Genomic DNA, 18,399 nt, shown 5'->3' with positions numbered 1-18,399 from the left:
TTCTGTTAGTTACGTATGAAATGCACTGAATAATAAATAAGGTGATGGGTTTTTTATGGAGCAGAATGTTGCAGCTGTTATTGGAGAACGTAAAAGTCTCTCCACAATGATATATGTCAATATAACATGCTGCATGTTACCAAAATTGGTTTGAATTGCCTCTAGGGTTGGAGAAGAATTGTTACCATTGCTATTGTGATCTATGACTGTTTCTTAAAGGCTATTCACCCTAATATGTTATATGACTTACATGTACACAATAGCATAAGTTTTCCTGCCAAAGTCTATTTTGATTTCATAACAAAAGGCCATTTTGCAAGAACCATTCAAGGCATTGCGTACAAACATTTAGTTTAAAATCAAACCCATCGAGATGACAGTGGTGTCACATATGGTAAAGGTGGTGGGAGACCAGGAACCTTTCCATATCAATTAAAATATTAAGAGTACTGGTAAGCTTGTGTAAAGATATTGGTGTCCATTAGACCAAAGATGTAATGAATATGAGTTCCCCCCCCCCCCCTGTCAAAGGCACATTTTAATGACCTCAATAAAAACCAGTCCAGGCTCCGTATTCACTAATGTCATGAGCCTGAGTTTTAGACCCAGTTTCAAAAAACTGAATTCTTAAATGTTTCAAAATATCTATAAAATAACTAATTTTGGCAAAAGATGTGTGCCTGATGGTAGGACAGATTGATTGTAACAGGTACATCATTTTCTACCATTTTTGCTCCTATAATAGCATTTTGACATTAAAATTAGTATTTAGCAGTACATAAGTGAACAAGGGCCTATGTTTCTCAGCTAAACGAAATTAGTTTTAAACTTAACTGAGCCACACAAACTTCTGTATCGTTCCTACCATGTTCCTCTTCCAGCAATCTGCTGCTTCCTGATGGGGTACCGGCGGACCGACAGAGAGCCAATTTCATGGTGAAGATTTACAAGGCAGAGGGCCTCCCCAAGATGAACACAAGTGTGATGGCGAGCGTGAAGAAAGCTCTCACAGGCGAGGGGAAGGACCTTGTAGATCCTTATGTACAAGTATCCTTTGCTGGGCATAAGGTAAAAAAGTATTATTGCTACTAGACCTAACTAAATGTGCCAGCGTGCTTTTTTTAAATTATTTAATGCGAAAAGAAACGTTATCCAGCATATCTAAGGCTTAAAAAGATCAATACTTTCTGAAAAAGAAGTACTGCATGGCATGACTGATTGTCCCTACATCCATTGAATAATTCTGGTGAATAGTTGGGCTTCTATTTGAGAGTTAAGTATACAATTGTAGGAGCCCACTGCAGTGAACACTCTAAATAAACTTCAATTTAAAAAGAAAAAAATTCTTTGTCTTTTGCAAAGTTAACTGTTTTCATAGCATTCTTTCAAAAATCACCATTTATTTGAATACAATCTTACCTGTTATAGAACCTTATTATTGTATTATATTATACCTCACATAAATTTGTCCCTTCTTTATATATATAATCTCGATTGATCCGTATATCACTGTATTTTGATGAAAATCCAGTTTTATGCCGTCAGCGGTCCGGACCTCGCCAAAAATATAATATGGACCGCTGACGTCATACGATTGGTTAGTGCGGCTTGCTATTTTCACAACGGCAAAAACTTGTTGCAAGTTAACATTATCAGGTTTGCTAAATAAAACACATTTAAATCGCTTTAAAAATATTGTCTTGTAACGAAAAGTGTTCGGTATAATATAAGAAATATAACTCACCACTTCGGGCCATATGGCATTTTAAGGACCAGTCAATCAGCCCCCGAAGGTGAATGGACCTCGGCTAATGCCTTGGTCCATATACACCTTCGGTGGCTGACTGGCCGGTCCTTATAATGTCATATGACCCTCAGTGGTGTGTAATATTTCTTAAATAAAATTACACAGTAAAACATACAAAATATATATGAATTTTGTGTAAAATTTGTACAGCTTTCTATAAAAATCTGCCTATTTTCTTTCATTAAGAGAATATAGGTTCAATGATACAATGATGTTTACAGGGCCGCACCAGTGTGAAGAAGGGAGCCTACGAGCCAGTATGGAATGAACAACTCGTGTTCTCGGAAATGTTCCCCCCGCTGTGTCGTAGGATCAAAATACAGTTGCGGGACAGTCATAAAGTTAATGATGACATCATAGGCACACACTACATTGACCTTGCCAAAATAGAAAATGAAGGGGAAAAAGGTGGCTGTCTTAAGTAAATCTATCACTCAAAAAACTTACTTAAAAAAATAATTTTAAAATCAAGATGCAAATAATCTTAAGTGGTTTAAGGGAAAGAAATAAAATGAAAAAAGAACTGCATGTTTTAGCGTCTGAAACAGACTAGCAGAAGATGATTATGTGTTTCTTATATCGACTGAAAATTTGTTTCTCTCATTTTCGAGACGAATATTATGATTTGTTTTCATTCAAAGGTTTTGTGCCTACATTTGGTCCCTCATGGGTAAACCTGTATGGGTCTACGCGAGACTACAGCCTACTTGACGAACACACACACTTAAATGACGGGCTTGGGGAGGGCGTATCGTACAGGGGGCGTGTTCTTGTTGCCATACGGACGGACATTCTCGATAGCATGGACAGTGGACCTGCAAATGTGGACGTAGAACCCACTGCTCCTATACCAGAGGTAAATTGTGTGGAAATTTCAGCTCAAATACTTTTAATTAAAGGAAGTGTTACTTTTCAGTTTTTCGTTTTGCATGAATACTCCTGGGAAATCTGAGATGTCTGTTTTGCTAAATATTAAGTTTCAAATAGGAAATACCATTTCACGTAAAGAAATTCTTATGAGTTTGTAAGGATGAACAATATGATGAAGGTCCATAACTATACCTTATATAATATTGGGATAATCTTTAGTATGATTTTGGATTCCTACAGAATGTCCTTGGTCGCTATGAGGAATACTTCCTATTTGGTTGCTTTCTGGAGGCCTCCATGATTGAAAAGAAGATTGGTGACAAACCGGTTCATTTTGAAGTCAGTGTTGGTGAGTGTAAAAAATGCTTATGAAAAACGTTAGGTAAGAATAATTTTGTATATGAATCATTCAGCTTCTACATGGATATCAAATTATTATTGCTTTTTTTAAACTTTCTTCCAAGTCTCGGCATGTTTTCTATATCCTGTTTAATTATACAAATCACCTTGTCCTGTCTCTCTGTCCGTCAATTTATCCTGGGACATAAGGACAAGTCTACTTTTCTCCATAACTCCTTATGTTTTTAAATTATTGACTTTAAATGTCTTACACATATTGACGTAATTGTGGAGAAGTGCAGTGCACAAGGAGTTACTGCTCTTTGAAATTTTTTTTTTTTCTTTTTTAACTGGGACAAGTCTAATTTTCTCGATAGCTCTTTATGTTTTTGGGGATGGACTTCAAATAGAATGTGTTGAGAGATGTGTTGTGCAAATAAAACACGATTTTGCTTACAGTATTTAGACTGTATTATTCGATGTATTGACATGTGATTTTTATGCCCCCGAAGGTGGGCATATTAAAATCGCACCGTCTGTCCGTCCGTCCGTCCGGCTCAATAACTCGTGTCTGGGCTGTAACTTTCCCTTGTAAGGACAGATTTTAAAATAACTTGCCACTTGTGTTCCACATACAAAGACGACGTGTCGCGTGCAAGACCCGTGTCCCTACCTCTAAGGTCAAGGTCACACTTAGTGTTTATTCACAATGGAGTGCTGCATATAAGTACATAGAGTATAGGTTGTCGTGTCAGGGCTGTAACTTTCCCTTGTATGGACAGATTTTAAAATAACTTGCCACATGTGTTCCACATACCAAGACCATGTGTCGCATGAAAGACCCGTGTCCCTACCTCTAAAGTCAAGGTCACACCTAGTGTTTATTCACAATGGAGTGCTGCACATAAGGACACAAAGTATAGGTTGTCCTGTCCGGGCTGTAACTTTCCCTTGTATGGACAGATTTCAAAATGACCTGCCACATGTGTTCCACATACCAAGACCACGTGTCGCGTGCAAGACCCGTGTCCCTACCTCTAAGGTCAAGGTCACACTTAGGTGTTTATTCACAATGGATTGCTGCTTATAAGGACATAGAGTATAGGTTGTCGTGTCCGGGCTGTAACTTTCCCTTGTATGGACAGATTTTAAAATAACTTGCCACATGTGTTCCACATACAAGACGACGTGTCGTGTGCAAGACCCGTGTCCCTACCTCTAAGGTCATGGTCACACCTACTGTTTATTCACAATGGAATGCTGTATATATAAGGACATAGAGAATAGGTTGTCGTGTCCGGGCTGTAATTTTCCCTTGTATGAACAGATTTTAAAATGGCTTGCCACATGTGTTCGACATACCAAGACCACGTGTCGCGTGCAAGACCCGTTTCCCTATCTCTATGGTCAAGGTCTCACTTAGTGTTTATTCAAAATGGAATGCTGCATATAAGGACATAGCATATAGGTTGCCGTGTCTGGGCTGTAACTTTTTCTTGTATGGACAGATTTTAAAATAACTTGCCACATGTGTTCGACATACCAAGACGACGTGTCGCGTGCAAGACCCATGTCCCTACCTCTAAGGTGAAAGATACACTTAAGTGTTTATTCACAATGGAATGCTGAATATAAGGACATAAGAGTGTAGGTTGTCAAATATGGGTGTTTTTTATATGTTCAGAGGCAATTTAAAATAACTTGCCATATGTATTTGACACGTAAAGGCAAGATCAACTTTTCATGTACTGACCTTGTTCATAGGTCAATGTCACATTCGGGGGAATTCGTCACATACTGTGACAGCTCTTGTTTATATTAATTTTTTACTTCTCTCCATAACTCTACAAATTTTGAGGTATTGACTTCAAATTTCATACCCATATTGACTGTGTTGAAAAGTACTGTTCATAAGGAACATTATTGGGTGTGTGGTGTTTTAGAGTAATTAACATAATTATGCCCGAAAGAACTTTTCTCTGAAACCATTGAGACAATATTAATGAAACTTAATAGGAAGCTTTGCAGATTGACCTTCTACAAAAATACAAGGTGTTGCAATATATCAACAACAACAACAACATCTAAATAGTGGACTTCCCATTTTGCTTTTAAAAAATATCTCCTCTGAACCTACTGAGTCAAATTTATTGAAACTTGACAGAAAGGGCATTTGGAAATTGTACATTCTAGGAGCATACATCACTCCCAGTGATACTCCTAACTACAAAAAGATGGTGTGTTGGGAGTATTAAGTATAAAACATCAATATATATAGTTAACAATACATGTAAAAGAGTTACAGAAAAGTAATGCAATTGAACTCATTGTCTATTGTGGTGTTTGAGAAGTGCAGATAATACAACACATTCGACTCCAGTAACTCTAATGCCTGTGTAGTGTGGATGAAATTAGTCCAATATATACAAAACAAATCTTCTTCTTTTTCAACTCACAGGCAATGTAGTATGGATAAAATTGTGCTGAAATTAGTCCAATATATACAAAACAAATCTTCTTTTTCATCTCCTAGGCAATGCGGGTAATGCCATGGATGGCTACAATCCTCCCACACGGCAGGTGTCCAGCAGTTCGGATGAGTCGTCAGAGGAAGAAGATGCTGATGATAATACAGCAGAGGAAGTGCAGCAAGAAGCCCCAAAATGGCAGAGCGTAACTCCACCAATGAAACCAACAACTAAAGACAAAGTCTATTACCACCTTCCATACTATGAGGAGAAACCATGTATCTATTTACGAGAGATGTTTGAAGATCATCGGAGAAGAATGTATAATTCAAACATACTTGAGAAGATTGCTGAAAAATTGGTGGGTTAATCTGCTTAGACATGAAATATTTCATTGCCACATTATTCTTTCAATGAGATCTATTTTCAGCCTTTCTCAAAAAAAGTGTTTTGCTTAATTTGATGCTCTTGCAATTGAAAAAGGCTGGTTAGAGAACCTAATCTTAAATAACATTGCATTGTCATTTGAAGTTTTTGAATTTCATGGTGGTGACAAGTAAATGAGCTGAAAATGATGAAATACAAACAGAAGTCATTTTTGCTGATCCTGAATTTTAAGGCTTGTTAAATAATGTTTAGATTGTGATGTATAATGTCATGTGATATTTCATATACCTCATACAACATGTACATGTATAATTATTACAGGAGGATGGAATAGCAGAAGTTAATGAGATGATCAACCAGGAGACGCCATTCCCGGAGAAGCGTCTCCGCGGGGTTTTCGAGGAGCTAGGGGCCTCATGTTCCAAGTTTGTCTCCCTAGTGAAGGGGACAGGTGGAGGGGCCTCCGCTGGGAAAACAAAGCTAGACAAAGAGAGACACAAACTGCTCGTCAGGGAACTGGTACTGAGTTTATAGTGTAAAATAACCTAAGCACAGATATGAAAAGATTGCTGTTCTTACTTCTAAGATTTAATTATGAATAACTTTGTTACTTTTTATACCCCCACAAACGAAGTTTGAGGGGGTATATAGGAGTGAGCTTGTCGGTCGGTCGGTCGGTCTGTCAGTCGGTCTGTCGGTTTTCATGGTTTCCGGACGATAACTCATGAAAGGCTAGACAGATTTGAAAATTTTTGGTACACAGGTGTAACATCAGAAGATACAGGTCAAGTTCGATATTGGGGCTGGTGGGGCCAAGGTCAAGGTCACTGTTACTAATAATAGAAAAACGGTCTCTGGACGATAACTCATGATGGTACACAGGTGTAACATCAGAAGATACAGGTCAAGTTCGATATCGGGGCTGGTGGGCCCAAGGTCAAGGTCACTGTTACTAAAAATAGAAAAATGGTTTCTGGACGATAACTCATGAAAGGCTTGACAGATTTGAACATTTTTTGGTACACAGGTGTAACATCAGAAGATACAGGTCAAGTTTGATATTGGGCCTGGTGGGGCCAAGGTCAAGGTCACTGTTACTAAAAATAGAAAAATGGTTTCTGCTTCATAACGTTTATTGGGCATGAGATATTGTGATGAAACTTGCTGTATAGGCAGCCTCTGTGAAGACAATGCTTGTGATTGAAAAAGGGGCCAGTGGAGTAAAGGTTTTTGTGCACTGTTACGAAAATAGAAAAAGGTTTCCGGACAAACAATACATGCATGATAAAAGAAGATGCAGTGTGCAGTAACCTTGGAGTTATGGCCTCTTTTCAAAGGAATGGTTTGCCATTCCTGTGTCCAGGTGGCATTTGGGGGTATTCGTCACTCCTGTGACAGCTCTAGTTATATTAAAACCAATATGTTAAGCTCCTTGCTAAAGTTATTGCTGTAACTGACTGAAGTATTTGCTACATTGATATGTGCATAATTATACAGTTAAAGGTTATTGTAAAAAGGTTTCCATTGTATACAGTAGAGTGTTGATATCTGGAGCTTATCCATAAATTATGGATATTATCACGTCTCAGTGGTCTTTGAAATTCTCACAGAATCAGAAAAGTATGCAGCCAGAATAGGAATCAAATCTGGACCCCTTCATTACAAGTCAGGTGCTCTACCAACTGAGCTAACTGGCTCATATGACTAACATACATCATGGCTTGTGCAGTCACTTCCATACCATTTTGTTCCAGGATCAAATGTCTACCATGTCTCGCACCATGAAAGCCACAACAGCCAAAAGCAACCTGAAGGACAGACTAAGGACTGCCCACCAGTACTTGCAGAAGATACGCTCACTGGTGCAAGAGGTATAAGGAATTAAGAACATAATCGCCCCAATACAAGAAAAAAGGGAACAGCTTAAAGGGAGAAACACTCAGAACCTTTATGCTTTCACCCATATACATTGTTTCATTGAAAATAATTGATATGACACTAAATGATAACTAACTTCCATTTTTACTTCAACTATTCGAAGAATAAGGAGGGCTAAACTTCTCTCCCCTGGCATCAGTGTCTGGTTAAAGTTGGCATTTTCACTCATACACTTATAACTCCAAAACTGTTCTTTCAATTCACTTCATAATTAACACAATGGTTCAGGACCATCACACAATTAGGTTCCATTACTCCATATTATCCTAATTACAAATTATGGCCCCTGATTGACTTTGGAACTAACAACGTGGTGTATAGTCGAATGTGCTGTCTTATGACAGATCTTGTTAACAAAGGGATGTATTGATTCCAAGTCCAAAAATACATGTGTTTGTCATTAACAATTAAATCTCTCCATTGGTTCAATAGTTTTGAGGATGGTTTGGTGTCATGTCACTTTAGCTGAGTTGCAGTAATGTGCTCTATGTTACAGAAATGTCACTATTTTCTTGATGCACAATGTTTAATGTTTGTAACTTATATTAAAGAATAAGGATTAACAATTCCAAAGATGAGGTTGATGAACAACTCAAAGACTAAATCAACTTCTGTTTTGATCTAACCCTACAGCCTCAGCATGCCCTCCCTGATGTGTTCATCTGGCTGATCAGTGGGTCGAAGCGTATAGCTTACCAGCGTCTGCCAGCACGCGACCTCATATACTCCATCGTTGACGAAGAATGTGGTCGTGACTGTGGCAAGGTCAAAACTCTGCTTCTTAAGGTCAGTTGATGGAGACCATTTCAATGGCCAGTTGAGTAGTCTTCATGATAGTAACTATGATACAATGATTTCAATGTTAATGCTTTAGGCATTCATGAGTGTGGGATCATTTTTGATGTGGTCAAGTGTCTACATCATAAGGAAATGTTCACATGCTATGGTATTAAGATACATCCAACTTCAAATTGATTTCAAAGCAATAGTCAATGTACAAAAAAATAATGATAACTTTTGATAATCTAACAAACCTCTGAAAACAAATTGAAACTGTCAAGTGGTGCTTATTAAAGTGATGCAGAATGTTCTCACATAACAAGGCGTCCACAATAAAGTTGTCAACAAAATTATCTGCTTTGAATGTAGCAGTAAGTGTTCGTTTATAACAAAGTTTCATCCTTTATTCGAATCCATGCTTACATTCCTCAAAACCAGCTCCCAGGAAAGAAGGCATCCAGTCAGGCAGGCTGGTCAATCCAGGCCAAACTACAGGTGTACCTCTGGCTGGGCCTCAGCAAGCACAAGAAGGACTTCTTGCAGGGCCTCCCACATGGTTACCAAGAGTCGCGGGCCCTGAAACTCTCCTCCAAGCCGCAGTGTGTTCCCCCTAGCTTTATACTTTATACAGGTAAGCAACTTGTCCTTTGTAGTAGTTGGTAGGTTTGACAAAAATATTTCCTTTAGTAAAAAACAACACTTCTTTATCACATCATTTTTAATCAATTGATATTGAAATTGGCTACAATGGGTAAAAAGGGCCATGCCTAGGCATACTCCAGTGAAAATGAGATTATGCAAAATTGCATCTTAAAAGTTCAAAATAGGAATAAAAAATGAAGGGCTACTGGTATAGATGTATACTGTATATACATTCAACTTTCACTGGTTAAGTTTGTTATCATTTGATTTAATGTTATTAATGTTACTGTTCAGAATGGTTGAAAATAAAAAAAAATCCTATGACAGAGGATAGAAGGCCCTGCTCGACCTACCCTATAAAACATATTCAAACAAAAATAAAGAAAGACCTTCACTTTTTTATACTTCGTTCATGTATACAGGTGTTCAGTTCAAAATGCTTCAGGTACGCCACTGTTAAACCTAGCCACTTTTCACACGACATTCAAAGATAAACGGTTACATATCCCTTTCCAGCATAAAAGGTCTTGCTCAACTCATTCTTAAATTTTATGCTGGATTTTACGTTAGAATATAGAGACTGTTTGGTTTTAAGGGCCTTCCACAGTGCAAAAGTGGGTGGGGAAGACCAAAAATTAAAACGTTTCTAAAGATCACATTTTATTTTGTTTTTTAGGAACAATAATTTTCAGGAGTAAAACATACATTCTTTGTGACTTGTTTTGGGGTAGAAAGGATTTGACCAAAGGTATTTCAAACAAACCTTGAAACAGCATTTACTTTGCTGTAATGCTATAGGCCCATACAAAGATGGAACAGTTTTATACATTTTAATACAGCACATGCAAATTAGTGTATATACTTCCAGAGCGGCAGGTGTTCCAGTTACGAGCCCACATGTACCAGGCGCGCAGTCTGATTGGCTCAGATGCCTCAGGACTCTCTGATCCGTTCGCTCGGGTCGCCTTTATAGACCAGTCTGTTTGCACACAGGTATTAGGGGAAAATTTGATCATAGGGAGGCTGAATAATTTACAGTCAAACACTAAAATAAGTATACATAATAAGACCAATTCTTCAAAAGGCCATTTTTTAATGCAAGTTTCCTTATATTTGTAAGTTTTTTTCCCTGTTGAAAAAGCAGTAATCAAATAAAGTTTTTAAAAGATTAGTAATACATTGAACAACAGACAGAGGACTAGACTTTGCTTGTAGGTTATCGAGGAAACATTGAGCCCAACATGGGACGAGATGTTGATTATCAATGAAGGGACCATGTACGGTCTCATGCAGGAGATAGCCAATACCCCACCAACCATCGTTGTGGAAATCTTTGACCAGGATAAAGTGGTATGTAACCTTAAAACACATTTTGCAAAATTTTACTAGTGTTAATCTGGATACACGGCTTAAAATACATATTGCATCTCCACATTTAAATAGAATTAATATTCCCATTGTTTGGTAATGAGAGAACATGTGGCTCCTGGTGTTATGTAAGATACATCCATGAAGATATATTCTCAAAAGTATTCATACCTTAGTTTATGGTGTTTTATCTTCTCATAAATTATGTGATGATTAATGTAAAACAAACCAGACTCCATGATATTTTATATTAGTATTGGAAGGATGTTGTTGATGTGGGATTTCAGAATTAACTTTACTTATGCTTTTATCCTAACATTTCTTGTTCTGTTCCTGTTCTATGGAAGGTTTCAGTCCGCCGTACTAACCGAGCGGTAAATTTGCATTTTCAGCCTTTACTTTTTTTTATACACATGTACTGAAATGCTTCTAGGCTCTTGAGTCCATCATAGTCTGCATCTGTCGTCTGCCTGTCTGCAACAGTAGTTCCAGTGAAGAAAACACATCTTATTGCACATGTCCAGTATTCTTAAAAACACTTTTCCTCAGCTCTCCTTTAAGAAACTTTTTACACCAAATTAGCTAAAGAACTAGTTAGTACATGTTAGACAATCTATATTTGTTTTGTTCATGAAAACAGTATCCTTTTATGGTTGTATGTGGTATAAAATTTGTGTGATAATACACTCAAAATGTATAAATTTATTGAAAGCATTTAATTTTGTTTATCTGACAATGTATTTATTTTGAATGTTAAAGGTATTTCATGACTGTAATTTGAGACACAGAAACCATGTGGTCCCTATGCAAACATCTGATCGAAAAACACTCAATTAAAGCATAATATGTATTCCTGTTTCCCTGACACAAAATTCTGACAATGAACCCCAATTTCCAACATGGTATGCATCTCTGTGTCTCTGACACACACTTCTTGCCAGGATCTTCATTTCCAACAGGGTTTGTATCCCTGCATCTCTGACACAACTTTTTCATCATGATGTGTATCTCTGTGTCCCTAATATAAACTTCTGACAATGAATTCCCATTTCCAACATGGTTTGTATCCCTGTGTCACTGACACACACTTCTGGCCATGATATTCATTTCCAATGTGGTGTGTATCTCTGTGTATCTGACACAAACTTCTGACAATGAACCACCATTTCCAACATGATGTTTATCCCTGTGTCTGTGACACAAACTTCTGACGATGAACCCCCAATTTCAGCATTGTGTGTATCCCTGTGTACCTAACACAAACTTCAGACAATGAACCCCCATTTCCAACATGATGTGTATCCTTGTGTCCATGACACAAAATTCTGATGAGGGACTCCACCATTTCCAACATGATGTTTACCCCTGTGTCCCTGACACAAACTTCTGACCTGGTAACCCCCATTTCAGCATGATGTGTATCCCTTTGTCCCTGACACACACTTCTGACCAGGAACCCCCCATTTCAGCATGATGTGTATCCCTGTGTCCCTGACACACACTTCTGACCTGGTACCCCCAATTTCAGCATGATGTGTATCCCTTTGTCCCTGACACACACTTCTGACCTGGTACCCCCCATTTTAGCATGATGTGTATCCCTTTGTCCCTGACACACACTTCTGACCTGGTACCCCCCAGTTTCAGCATGATGTGTATCCCTGTGTCCCTGACACACACTTCTGACCAGGTACTCCCCATTTCAGCATGGTGTGTATCCCTGTGTCCCTGACACACACTTCTGACCAGGAACCCCCCATTTCAGCATGATGTGTATCCCTTTGTCCCTGACACACACTTCTGACCAGGAACCCCCCATTTTAGCATGATGTGTATCCCAGTGTCCCTGACACACACTTCTGACCTGGTACCCCCCATTTCAGCATGATGTGTATCCCTGTGTCCCTGACACACACTTCTGACCTGGTACCCCCCATTTCAACATGATGTGTATCCCTGTGTCCCTGACACACACTTCTGACCTGGTACCCCCCATTTCAGCATGATGTGTATCCCTTTGTCCCTGACACACACTTCTGACCTGGTACCCCCCATTTCAGCATGATGTGTATCCCTTTGTCCCTGACACACACTTCTGACCTGGTACCCCCCAGTTTTAGCATGATGTGTTTCCCTGTGTCCCTGACACACACTTCTGACCAGGTACTCCCCATTTCAGCATGGTGTGTATCCCTGTGTCCCTGACACACACTTCTGACAAGGTACCCTCAGTTTCAGCATGATGTGTATCCCTGTGTCCCTGACGCACACTTCTAACCAGGAACCCTCAGTTTCAGCATGATGTGTATCCCTGTGTCCCTGACACACACTTCTGACCAGGACACCCCCCCCCATTTCAGCATGATGTGTATTCCTGTGTCCCTGACACAAACTTCTGACCAGGTACCCTCAGTTTCAGCATGATGTGTATCCCTATGTCCCTGACACACACTTCTGACCCAGTACCCCCATTTCAAACTTGCTTTGTATCCCTGAAACAAGCCTCTGACTATGGACTCCCCATTTTCAGCATGCTGTGTATAATACAAACATTTCTTAATTATGCCCTTAGAAATGATAAAATATGAATACTCTTGTGCATCCATTTGGATTGTCCTGTTTTGCAGTCTCTGTCCATTTCCCAAACAGAATATGGTTTTAATAAGATTATGTAACATTTTCGTCTTGATGGTATATCCTAACTGCCTGCTTATGGAGTCCTGAAAAACATACACGAACCATTGACTAATTATTTGGCTTGAAAATATTCTGCTGGAAGCACAAGTTCTGCTTTGGCATGACAAATATACTACTATCCTCAACAGCCAGTCTGTTTGTCTTGCTATATTCAAATGATTCTGATTGTACTGGTAAAATAAATGCTGATGCCTTGCTTTTAGGACTTGCTTTTTACTTTCAGTATGACTTTGTATTAAGTATTGTTTTTCCATTTATTCTACACTCTTAATGCTTATATACTCAACCACAGGGTTCAGGACTCTCAGATAAAAATGAAACTGCATTGGAAAGCCCCTGTTTGAAAGTATTCTATTCCTTATAGGATTGATAATTATAAAGAAAAGAAACTACTCAAATTGATATCGTTTAAAGCAGTATTTACCCGAGGAATATCAGGGATGTCTGTTAGTTACAGGGTGTGCAAGGAAGGTATGTGCTCTCCCTTTGTGCAGATACTTTTTTTGTAGTAGTAGAAGTCCGAGACTTATTAATACATTCAAACTACCTGAATTTGCATCTAAGCATTTGTCCTTCATTTAAATATCCCATCGTACTCAAATCATGGTATGGTATCCAAGCCCTTTGCATTTGCAGTCTATGAAAATGAGCATGGTAATTGGACTTGCATTTAATGCATTTCCTTCCAAATTTTATTAAAGCTGTCAGTCAGTGTCAAAGTACAAATTATTATTTTTTCTGTGCAACCCTATACAGTCGTTACTTCCCTGTATTGTGCAGAGTAGTCAATATTCCATCAACCTTTTACTGCCACGTCATGGTACCAGCATGTCACAAAACATTTACGTTTGGGATGAAGGCTGCACATAACAGGAGTAAACATAGCTGCAAATAAAGGTGTTGGGCCAAATGGGCCTAGTAGAATTGATTCTATAAGGTTTATACTACCTACAGTTTCCATTTACTTTCATGTTCACAGGGCAAGTCAGAGTTTATTGGCCGAGCTCTATGCAAACCAGTGGTCAAGCTCAGCACAGAGAAATATAATGGTCCTAAGTTTCCGCCATTGCTGGAATGGTGGGATATTTTCCGCGGGCCGGACCGTGCAGGCGAGCTGTTGGCTGCGTTTGAGTTACTGCAGGTACGTAGTCAAGCAAATGTGTAACTATGCTGATTGCTTTTTACTATATCGTGATGATGATGAAAATGTGCTTCTTTCTCTTTAAGCATGGTTAGCAAGCAAGTATATTGATTGTGAAGTTTTCAAGTAAATAAATTTAAAAACATCGGTATATAATTTTTTTTGATAAGTATAATGATGTTGTGATCATGAATTGACAATTATGAAAGCATGTCAAATATTTGTAGAACATTAATAAGGCTGTTATTTCATTATAATTTTAAAGTAATGTATTAGTTGTTTTGTTCATTGTTGTTTTTCTCTGCAATTACCCTAGTAATAAAGCTTGTTATTGTAACCTAGTTTCCATTTGATGAAGACGAACTTAAACTGGCCAATCGTACCCCTCCATATGCAAGAAAAACCATCCGGGTATTGTTATAGTTTGAGGCACTTTGTTTTTTTTGTCCACATCTATGGATGATTGTTTCTTATAGTTTGGTTTCCCATTTGATCTTATCCTTTCTTATTTTCTAGCTTAGAAATAGAGAATGAGAGTTTGTCTGTATTTAATTTCAATAAATTACTGCACTTCAAACTGTTATAGACTTCAGTGAGAATTTTTAAGTAGCACTTTATTTGAATGGACAAGACAAGAGACAAGACAATTATTATGTGATTTAGGCCTCCAGCCCTGCACAATTAACAATATATACCTGGTATGGCAAGACTGACCACAGTCCAGTGTTTTGAAGCAAAGAATTAACACCTCTGTATAAATGTAAAGCAGATATTTGAATTCATACACATGTAAATATATATATTTGATTATGTTATATACCTAAGTATGTACCCCTGTGATACATGTATAATAGTTGTCACCCGGAATTATAGCTATTCTGCTTTTCCCAACCTAATCCTCCGGTACAAACAAAATTAAATTGTTGAAATATACACACGTTACTTCCGAAACAATAGAGTCATTGGACTGTTACATGAATTTCAATAGCTCGAAATTCACCTTTTATTTGTACCGGCATGGGAAAACCCAGTTATGTTAATTCTGGGCTATATGTATTTACTCATTATAGGTTAGTCAATATTATTTAAGTAAGGACATCAAAGTATACACTACCGTCTTCTAAATGCAAACTACAAAAAGAGCATTGTTATTTCTAGAATATAATAACATGCATTTTAACCAAATTAGAGCTCCTCTTGTATTTACTAGGTATATATAACAATTGCAAATCGTCATACAACGGACATGTAAATCAGAAAATGGTATTCATCTTCTACTTAAATTTTAGCACACAATTAGCAAAGTCTCTGGTAGGAATCCCCTAGTAATGTCCTCCTTCAAGTTTTAACAAAAATTATGAACAACACTGTGGATTTGAGCGCAAGCCTGTGTTTTCTTAATTTAAGTACACCACAATAATTATGACTCTCTTTCATAACAAGATTTTATATTTTTATACACAACTAACTTTGATGACATTTCTAAAGTATAAACTTTGATTTTACTCACTTCCAAACTTTCACCAATGTTAATAATATCATCAAGATTATCATGTATGTCCATGCAGTTAATACCTTTATATGATTTTAAATTGCACTATTGAGGTAGTCATTTCTTTATAATACTTTTAAGCATTTTGCACTCTGGTGTTTTATACCCCTAAAGGGGGTAATATTGAAATCATCCGTGTGTTCATCCGTCCTTAAATAATTATGTCCACTTTTTTTAGTTTTCGGGCATGCAGAGTACATTTAGAATTTACCTTGCACATATATAAGGCAAACAAAAGTGATGTGTCTCATGAAAGTTCCATGACCCTAGCCCAAACGTCAAGGACAAACATTGAGGTTAATAATGATGGAATGCACATAGAATATAGTCTAATCTCTAACTTTTTCTTGCACAAGAGGATAATTTTTGGCATAATAAGGCAATGTGTTGCATGCAAGACCAACATCGCTACTTTGAAGGTCAAGGTAACACGTTGAGGTCAATGATTAAGGAATGCTTAATATATGTGCAAACAGTATAGGTGTTTGTATCAAAACTGTAACTTGTCATGCATTGGATTATTATGCCCCCCTCAGAAGAAGAGGGGTATATTATTGCTTTGCACATGTCGGTCTGTAGCTTTGGTCTGTCCGTTCGTTGGTAGACCAAAGCTTGTCCGAATGATAACTCAACAATTCCTGGATGTATGGACATCAAACTTGACATTAAGGTTGGACCTGACCAGGAGATGACCCTATTGATTTAAAGGGTCATCAGGTCAAAGGTCAAGGTGACTTTTAGGATTTTAAAGCTTGTCCGAGTGATAACTGGACAATGCCTAGACCTTTGGTCATCAAACTTGACATGGAGGCTGGGCCTGACCAGTAGATTCCCCTTATCAATTTTAGGGGTCATTGGGTCAATGGTCAAGGTCACAGTGACCTTGAATGATAAAAGGTTGTCTGAGTGATAACTCGACAATGCCTGCACCCATGGCCCTCAAACTCGACTTGGAGGTAGGGCCTGACCATTAGATGACCCCTTTTGACCTAGGTCACAGTGACCTTGAATGCAAAGAGCTTGTGTGTGATAACTTGACAATGCCTTCACCCATAACCCTCAATTTTGACAGTTAGATTCGGGGTGACCAGTTGATGACCTGTATGGATTTTGAGGTCAGAGTCAAAGGTCATGGTCATAACTCATATTCATCATTAAAATTTCTTCATAATTATTTATTCCCTGATTCTAAAAGGATACACTTTTATTTGCAAATAATAGCACACTTTGAATGATCATAATCCTGCATATATGCTTATAGTTAATGTTCTTCCTGAATGTAGGCACATATTGATTTGGCTGAACCTTCAGGGGCATTTGTCAATTACATTGACAAAAAATTATGATTTCTTCTTAAAAGACAAGACAAATTTTGATGCAGAACATAAAAGATGCAGCTGGACAGGTTAAAGTTTTAATATATATTTTTTATCAACATTGAAAACATAAACATAAGTTTTATTTAACATGTTCGAAGAAGCAGGGGTGACATGAATTGATGTACCCCAATAAGACTTATTAAATCAAGCGAGCGCCATGTTATAAGAAATATTTAAACATCAAACAAAACATGTATCCCTCACCACCGGAATGGCAGCCAAAAAGTCATTTCGCATTAAATGTCTGTGAGACAATTTAGGAGATATGTGGAAAATGTTCCATACAGGTTAGGTCCATCTTATGTGTGTTGAGTTTATAAATGTCTGCCTTTTTCAATAATCTCATCATTGTGATAAACCGAGACCGGTACCCTATGTTTTATTGTTAAAATTTATGACAGGTATGTACATGAATATATAGTTATTTGCAAGCACAGTGCTTTTCATTGACAAAGGCAAATAACCACTTGGCCTGACCAGCGACCAGTCTTACTGAAAAGGCTGCAAATATTTTTATTTTTTTTCGTTATATCCTCTGGTTAACATTTCATTAAAAAAAAATTATTTCAGTACTTTAATTATTCATGGACATCAAAATGTTTCTTTTTAAAACATTAATTTAAGTTTTCATTTTCTTACAAACTAAAAGTTTATCCATAGACCCTCATCCATTGCAAATTGTAAACATCTATCCCTATGGACACAGCCTTCAGGCTGCTTTAATAATTAACATGTTGATTTCATAGAACACATAATTCTGCCTCATGCTTTTAGACCTTCTACCCCTAAAAACCTTCTTGTCTATATTTAAATGGAACTAACCTTGTATTTAAAGTTTAATACCAGCTATCTTCCAGACTAGCATCCTTTTTGCCAAGGAGCCGTGGTGTCATATATCACTGGCAGAATTGTTTTCTCATCGTGCAAAACTTGAATTCAGACTTCACATTATTTTTTGCTTTGTAACCATTCAAGATGTTTTTTACAAAGATTGGTATGCATGTTCATATTGACAATGCTGAATATGTGAG

General features: G+C 37.7%; 1 protein-coding gene across 7 annotated transcripts in view; it reads left to right on the top strand.

The window, feature by feature from the left end:
• The window catches only part of LOC128213648 (otoferlin-like), a 102,263-nt gene that overhangs the window by 50,745 nt on the left and 33,119 nt on the right, over positions 1 to 18,399 (top strand). For 4 of the 7 annotated variants that reach the window (XM_052919627.1, XM_052919628.1, XM_052919626.1 and 1 more), the window contains 13 exons: positions 882 to 1,068; positions 2,029 to 2,215; positions 2,449 to 2,663; positions 2,918 to 3,026; positions 5,550 to 5,845; positions 6,193 to 6,390; positions 7,626 to 7,742; positions 8,443 to 8,595; positions 9,028 to 9,220; positions 10,100 to 10,224; positions 10,447 to 10,581; positions 14,276 to 14,437; positions 14,780 to 14,848. In XM_052919627.1, coding sequence (XP_052775587.1) covers positions 882 to 1,068; positions 2,029 to 2,215; positions 2,449 to 2,663; positions 2,918 to 3,026; positions 5,550 to 5,845; positions 6,193 to 6,390; positions 7,626 to 7,742; positions 8,443 to 8,595; positions 9,028 to 9,220; positions 10,100 to 10,224; positions 10,447 to 10,581; positions 14,276 to 14,437; positions 14,780 to 14,848 — 2,146 coding nt within the window. The remainder of the gene's footprint in view (positions 1 to 881; positions 1,069 to 2,028; positions 2,216 to 2,448; positions 2,664 to 2,917; positions 3,027 to 5,549; positions 5,846 to 6,192; positions 6,391 to 7,625; positions 7,743 to 8,442; positions 8,596 to 9,027; positions 9,221 to 10,099; positions 10,225 to 10,446; positions 10,582 to 14,275; positions 14,438 to 14,779; positions 14,849 to 18,399) is intronic. The other 3 variants (XM_052919632.1, XM_052919631.1, XM_052919630.1) reach the window with 1 other exon arrangement.

Source organism: Mya arenaria, chromosome 13 (assembly GCF_026914265.1).
Source record: "Mya arenaria isolate MELC-2E11 chromosome 13, ASM2691426v1".
NCBI lineage: Eukaryota > Metazoa > Mollusca > Bivalvia > Myida > Myidae > Mya > Mya arenaria.
This window is presented reverse-complemented; position numbering and strand designations above follow the sequence as displayed.